Below are 7,521 nucleotides of genomic sequence, written 5' to 3'. Positions count from 1 at the left end.
GGATGCCTGTCGTAGGCACAAAAGTGAGAGAGGGGTCATGGACACAGGCCACAGGACAGTAAAAGAGCAATGGACTTCCAACATGGTTCTAATGAGAGAGAACATTTAGAATAATGAAACCATTCTGGAAACCAAGCTGTGGACAAAGTACTTTGTTTTGTTTTGTTCTCCATGTGGAAATAAGGCCCAGAGAACGCCCATCCCAGCACGCTCACTAACACCACTCTGAGGCGCCCCGTCAGCAAGTGCCACCGGAGTCAGGTGCCCTCCGTGCCCACCGGAGGCAGCAGGGCATAAAGAAACATGACGGCCATCCTTGGTTTCTCCTCTCACTTGTGTGGAGCGGGTTCTTTGGGCCAGCACCATCTATAGAGATCTAAACAGAGGGAAGAACGAGAGTGGCCAGTATCCTGTGGAAGCCAGGCAGAAGCATCTGATTCGGTAATGACCTGAAGAGGTCTTCAGTGTTTTTATTTGGAAACATGCAGACAGTTGAGCTCCTCCATGAGCTCCCAGTGAGTGTAACAGCAGGCATGGGGACAGGGCCGATTTTATCCTGCTTTGTATTGGGGCCAGTGGAGATCTGAAAGAGCTGGTGGTCAGTCAGTGGTCCAATGGTCCAACAGTTCCTTCCCAGGCAGCAGGTGAGTGGCCGCAGCTGGGAGGTAAGGAGCAGAGTCCTCAGGAAAGAAGGGATTCTGAGGTCGGCGCCGATGGCTGAGGGCCCACCTGACCCACAGCACGGGTGGAAGAGAGGCCTTCTTTCTCTTAAGTTCACTACTGAGGAGTCTAGAGATGCCATGCCTCCAGCACCAACTTGTAGCAAAAAGAGGCTCTGGTCAGATGACACCAGCTCTGGCCAGGTGACGCTGGCCCTAGGGGAACAGGATGAAAAATAAGGCTTTCATCAAACCCAAGTTATCAAGCAGGATCTAAGGGTCAACAATCCATTGGGAAAACTGTGTATATGAAGCAAGAGTTGGCAGGGCATCACCATGAGGGCAGATGTGAAGGGCTAGGAGGTTGTCTGAGGTCATCTATAAATGCTCAAAAAAAGGTATTATAGGAAGAACGTATTTTATTTCCTGGGAAATGGACTTTACAGGATTTAAAGGTAGATCCATGAGGTGTGGAGCAAGAATGTCAAGTCAGGAGGCAGACCAGCATTGTTCCAGGAAGCTTCTGGGATAGGAGATCCTGGTGGGACGGTGGGGATGGCCCAGCTGGACTCATGGGCTTCCAACAAACCTAAGAGCTGACTTTCTGACCAGGGTTGGGACCCACTTCTACCACCCAGGGTCATCTTTCTCATGTTGTCTGAGTCTGGTACTCCCTGAGAACAGGCCAAACTAGCCGCATCCCAAACAATGACCTCATGCTCCACTTACTGGATTTGCCATGGTCCTTGGTTCACTCGTGTGTGTGAATTGGGGGAGAGGATAAATGAAAGTGAAGTGTTCCTCCTCCATGGGAGTTGGTGGGGGCTGAGGGAGAGCTCTGCCCCTGCCCCTGCTTGTTGGAAGGAGGCTGTAGGTACTGTGGTTTGGACGCTGCTCTGGTGGAGTGTAGACAATGGAAACCATTCCATGCCATCCTACCACCTGCACCCAGGGACTCAAGATGGGCACCCTCCTGCCACCGATTAGGGACCGTAGGGCTCTGCAGTTCTCTAACATACACCACCTCTCACTCTGCCCCCCGTCTAGATCACAAGGGAGGCACTGGTTTCCAAGTCTTCAAAGAGTAGATGCTACTGCTGCTGCTGCCTAGAGGACCTGCCCATGATCTCAGAGCTACTCGGCAAATTCAAATCCAGGGCTTGATAAAGGACCTTGGGGCTGTTAGGTTAGAGCAGGAAGTTGAAACAAACTGAAGGCTTGTTCAAGAGGAGGCTCCAGAAAAGTCGTTGGGAAACCCCTTCTTCCACCCGGGGGGCCACAGCCTCCTGTCTCACTCCAGCAGAGGCAAGGCTTACACACATCTGTGCCTCTTGTACCGTGAGAGTACTTCCGGAAAGGGCGGCTTCCAACTGGGGTGGTCGCTGCTCTGAAAGGCTAAATCCAGGATGATCAGAATTTGGCTTGCTAGAAACTTCTTCCTTCCTCCAGAAGTAGCCAACCACCAGGGCGGTCACAAGTTGCCGGGTGTGACAGCTCGGGCAAGCGTCCAGCCACTCTGGGATCTGCCAGGTCTTGGCACAAAAACCACCTTGCTGCTGAATATTTAATGACACGGAAAAAATGGTCTTGAACTATTAAATGGGAAGGATGAGTTACAAAGTATTGCAGAAAATAGGTTATTTTCTTGTGTTCTGTTTGTATTTTCTATTTTTTTCTGCAATAAAGAGGCACGGATTTTATCATAGGATTTTTTTTTTTTTTGAAAGCTATTTTCACCTGTTCAAGGTGGAGAGCAGCTGATATCTGAGCAAAGCTTTAAGAACCAGGTCGTTCTTCTTCCTCGCCCTGGACAAAACCCACTCAAGACGTTTAATTATGCAAAATGTGTTACTACTCTTTTCCTTTTGTAAGAGAGAGCCAAAAGCCGGGAGAGCTGTGAATGTGGGTGCTTTAGTGAAAAGCTAAATCATCTGATGAAGCCGGCATTCTAAGCCTTGTCCTGGGCTCAGTCTCATCGGCCTGATCCATCACACCCTTCCCCTGGGTCTAGGGTCTGGGCCCATCCACGAATGCTAGCAGGCCTCTGCTGGCCCAGGGAAGGCAGCAGAGAGGACTGCGAGACCTTTCTGGCAAAAGCCATCCTTCTTGAGAGAATTCGTAGTCGCCAAGGCTGAAGCAAAATGGTTTCTTGTTGACTAGAAAATTCAGTGACTCATTCTACCTTGTCTTCTCAGCTCTGCAGGACACCCATGTGGAGCCAGAGAAGGAGAAACGGGGAGGAAAAGAAGGGGGGGAGCTGAGGGGACGCTGGCACTTGATTGCCCGTCTTCTCAGTGATGTTTCTGAGGGGCCATCTGGGTGTCGGGCTCCGCGTGAGGCACCAGTGACACAGAGGTGGAGACACGGTGGCAGCTCTCCCAGGACTGCACGCTGGCTGAGGAGTGAGGAGAGTCATCAGCAGGTATGATGCACGGGGATGTGGTAGGGGCTGAGAAGGGGCTGTTAGGGAGCGCCTACAGCAGGCACAACTCATCTTAGCGGAGGCATCGGGGCAGGCTTCCTGGAGGAAGAGATTTCTTGACCAAAGCCCAGATGACAGAGAGGAGTTAGTAAAGCCAAGGTCAAGAGGAAGGGTGTGACAAAAGGGGGTCAGGCAGGGACAGCATGTGCAAAGATCCAGAGGCAAGAGTGAGAAAATTATTTTAGGGTGCTGGTGATGACGGGTTAAGGACTAACGCTTTACCTAAAGGGCAATGGGGAGCCACAGAGGGCATGTGACTAAGGGAGTCACTTGGTCAGGTTTCTTTTTTTAGATCCCTTGGGCTGTAGTGATCTTTCTGCAATGAGAGCGGGAGAAAGAAAGAGGGGGGAGGCAGGGAACAAGGACAGAGGCTGTCCTCCAGGGCTGTGGGAGCCCGTCGCTGGCTCTCAGACTCAAGATCTGAGTCCAGTAGGAAGATGGAGAGATGGTGCCCTGTGGCAGGGGGTGGACACTCTAACTTAAGGCCTCACTTCTGGCCCTGGGCCACTGAATTTGTATAATAAAGTGAAACACACTTCCCTTCAAGGGTTGTTGAAGCTGCTGGATGGGAAAACAGATGGGCGAGCTTACTATAAACAGGGAAATTCTGTGCCCATCTCAGTTCACGAGCACCCAGCTCACCACCAGTCACAGGCGAGCATTTCAGAAGGGCTTTTTGATGACAAGAAGGTTGGCCACTGTAGCCCCAGAACTCACACGGATCAGAGAGGAAACAAATGGCAGGGATGTTTCAGAAAGTCACAACGTGTTCATGGCAAAGAAGACAGTGTCAAGCTCCCAGGAGGTACAACGGGCTGGGAAGGAAGCACACTGACCTGGCGCTCAGGGGCTAGTCACGGCGTGGTCCCCGCGGATTGCCTGCAGCGAGAACTCATACCCGAGGAACATGGCAGCGCTCATGGGGAAGCCGCGCACAGCGTTCACAGTGATGCCTCTGAAAAACACCTTTGGCAGAAGGTAACGTTATCACAGGGGACTGACCTGGACCCTCTGCAGGTGAAGAGAGAGGCTGGGGATGCTGCCCACTTGTCCCAGGCTGGACCCCACAGAGCCCAAAGGGCCCTTACAAGCCAAAACCACCCCGGATGCCCCCTAGTCATGCTCCTGTCTCAACCCATGTCACCTGTGATGGGGTTTCTCCTCCCAGGCCTGGTACACATACAACTAAATACTGTGGGCAAGCTGCTGACCATGAACACGCACATACACTTGTTTAATTGCTGCTATTTCTCATGTATGTACCCCCACATATGTGCGCGCGCGCGCACACACACACACACACACACACACACACACACACAATTCTCTGGAACCTGGAAATCCGAGCTCTGCACTCCACTCACTCTGCAATGGTAGACAGAGCACCCAGTCAGGACCAACCATTTTGACAGGATGTCCCTCAAGGGGCAGACTGGGGAAGAACTCAGGCCATACTTTTCAGACACTAGGCATGAAGTTGAGACACAGCTTTGCCATTTAATAGCTCTTGCTTGGGCAAGTAGCAAAGTCTCTAGAACTCAACTTCCCAGCTATAAAATGGGGGTAATACTATTGACTTGATATGGCTGTTGAGGGAATAAATGAGAAGAAGCTCTTAAAGCGCTTGTACAGTACCTGCCATGGACCTGTTGACTATCTCCATCATCATCATCATCATCATCATCATCATCATCATCAGCCATCTTTACACAGGATGGCACTCAACCTTAGATCATTAGTACAAGTGCGGAGGAGTCCTGGCCTGGCCTGTACTGATGAGCTGCTTAACTCAGCCTTTTATACAAGAACAGGGTATTTGTATTCCATCCCTAGGGCATATGATAAGATACTTCACTTCCTCCCTGAATCTTCCCATTGAGTAGATCTGATCAGTGTGATGTAGTTCCGGCCCTTGCCCAGTTTAAAACCTCCTGGGGGCGGGGAGATAGGCCCCATTTGGGAATAATTACAATATAATCTAGAATGTGATAAGAACAGCTAAGGGATTTGGTGAGGGGTGCGGTGGGGAGGAGTGGTCCTTAATTGTCTTCCCTAGACAACACATCTAAAGGAAGCCCTACTCAAATGTAAAGGACCCAAGAACTGTCAAGCCTATGATATAAACCTGTTATCTGACCCCTGTATATTTACCAAGTGTAATAAATAGAACTGATACTGTAATTTTATGGAAGGAGAAATCCAGCCCTTTTATATTTCCCCAGTTTTCTCAGCTGTCAGGCACTGTGGTTTCAGGGTAGGTACAGGCCTCTGTCATTGGTCAGGATGTCAGGATGTCTTTCTGCAGGAGAGGCACCTGCACCTTGGCCTTCCATGGCAGCCTGCAAGATGTAGCTTGATTGTGAAGGGAAGAGAATGGCTTCTGTGAACTTGGGGGAAGCTTTGACCCTCACAGAGAAGGGAGGTGATGGACAAGGACCCCCACAGGTAAGCAAGTGGCTCAGCCAAACCCTGGAGTGATGCAGGCATAAGGCAAGGAGGACCCTTTAACATCAGGGCTGCTCTTTGACGCCTAACCTCTCTGGAATTCCCCAAGCTCACCCACAGTGACTGAATAACAGCAAGGAACTGGCTCGAGCTCCGAGAGGAAAATTCCATGCTGGGTGCAACAGACACTCCCCTGTGGGCCTGGGCTTGACTCTGTTCTGTGAGGCTGAGCCAGGCAGGGCCCAGCTTGGAATGTGGATCTCCTCTCCCACAGTGCTGGGCCCTGAAGGAACCATGGGACTCTTCAGACATATGGACATGACCTCCCTCCAGCAGCCATGGTTTGCTCTGCTGTAAGGCCCGAAGATGGCAAAGCACACACCTGGTGGCTTTTATCCCAAGCTTTCTGAATACAAAACCACCAGACCGAGTCCTCATGAAGCCTCAATAGTTCCACACTGCCCAGTGTCAAGTCTACACCCTTTTCTGGCCTGACAAGACCCCTTTGCTCTGGCCCTGCACTTTATCTGGGCTGCCTCTTATACCTGACATTCTGGGTAGGTTAACAGCCTGCCATTCCTCTAAGGAGCCAGCTCTTTCCCACCACTGGGTATCTTCTGCTCCCTCTGCTGGAATGTTCCCCAAACCTGGCTATACCTCTAGCAGTCTTCCCATGGGCACCCCAAGCTGGACTGTGGCCCGTTGTCTTCTGTGCACTCAGCATCTCTGCTGTCACAACACTTCTCACACTGTCCCTAACCACCCATAATTTGTCTGTACCCCCATTAATAATCCCAGTCAGGGCAGTGAGAGAGGGCCTACGGTGTGGTTTGCCTCAGAACTTATCATCTATACTCCAGCATCTACACCTCGGAACCCCCAGCATCTATACTTTGGAACCCTCAGCATCCACACCTTGGAGCCCCAATCTACACCTTGGAACCCCCAGAATCTATACCTAAGAACGCTCAGCATCCACACCTTGGAACCCTCATCATCTACACCTTGGAACTCCCAGCGTCAAATGCTTTTCTTGGCCCAGAGGGTCTGTTATAAGTCTCACTAAATGAATCGGTGGATGGATGAATGGATGGATGGACACATAAATGAACGAACAAATTCCTTGTTGTGAAAAGGAAACAGTTCCAAGCTGAAAGAGGGCTGGTGGTGGTAGCAGTAGTGAGGGATTCCTAGAGTGGAGGGAGGGTTCCAGTCCCCGGATGGCAGAACCAAAGGGCAATCAACTCTGGTGCCTCAGGAAACTTCTCTTCCTACAAATATTCCTCTCCACCTCTCCTTAGGGAGGCATAGAGACTGCCTAAATATTCCTCCTCCACCTCTCTCAATCCACTATCACAAACCCCCTCAACAACAGCCCTCTCTGTGCAGCTCAAAGATGCCAAGTCACTCCTCTGGCCTCCTTATTTCGGATGGTAGCTCTCCAAGTGTGAGCAACGGCCCATGTGGCCCATGACGATCATCACAGCAGGCAGAGTAGACCCAAAAGTTCCAGAGCTTTCTTTTTTGATTTGGGAATGCCCCCTAAGTCCTAGACTTCTAATTCCCTCTATCAAAAAGGGAATGCTTTACTGGTAGTCATTAAGTGAGTTACAAAGAACTACCAGATATGGGTACCGTCATCATTATTTTACTCCATTCTAATTCTTTATTTTCACTGAGTTCTTCTTCCATGGTAAAATGGGAACAGGTTGGCTTACCATGCCTCAGTGAGTGGCAGTAAAAACTATTTGGGAGTGGGTGGCCCATAGAGCCAGTGCTACAGCCATCTGTCACTGGGGACACCCCTGAGGCCCCAGGAAAAGTCATTCCTCTTGCTGCCAGAAATCTGATTGTGAGACAACCCAACTGTCCAGGACTGTGTGGCATGTTTTCTTCATGTTATGATTGCTGTTTATATGCAAACACATAATACAA

General features: G+C 50.5%; 1 protein-coding gene across 7 annotated transcripts in view; it reads right to left on the bottom strand.

The window, feature by feature from the left end:
* Positions 1-471: 471 nt before the first annotated feature.
* SLC25A48 (solute carrier family 25 member 48) overlaps positions 472-7,521 on the bottom strand; it is a 42,495-nt gene continuing 35,445 nt past the window's right edge. For 3 of the 7 annotated variants that reach the window (XR_007156515.1, XM_047879187.1, XM_047879207.1), the window contains 2 exons: positions 3,978-4,107; positions 472-3,054 (listed from right to left, as the gene is read on the bottom strand). Coding sequence is in view for 3 of the 7 variants with exons in the window: in XM_047879187.1 (XP_047735143.1) it covers positions 3,985-4,107 (123 nt within the window). In the remaining 4 variants the exon portion in view is untranslated. The remainder of the gene's footprint in view (positions 3,055-3,977; positions 4,108-7,521) is intronic. The other 4 variants (XR_007156516.1, XM_047879194.1, XR_007156513.1 and 1 more) reach the window with 3 other exon arrangements.

The sequence above is a fragment of the Prionailurus viverrinus genome, chromosome A1, assembly GCF_022837055.1.
Source record: "Prionailurus viverrinus isolate Anna chromosome A1, UM_Priviv_1.0, whole genome shotgun sequence".
Taxonomy (NCBI): domain Eukaryota; kingdom Metazoa; phylum Chordata; class Mammalia; order Carnivora; family Felidae; genus Prionailurus; species Prionailurus viverrinus.
This window is presented reverse-complemented; position numbering and strand designations above follow the sequence as displayed.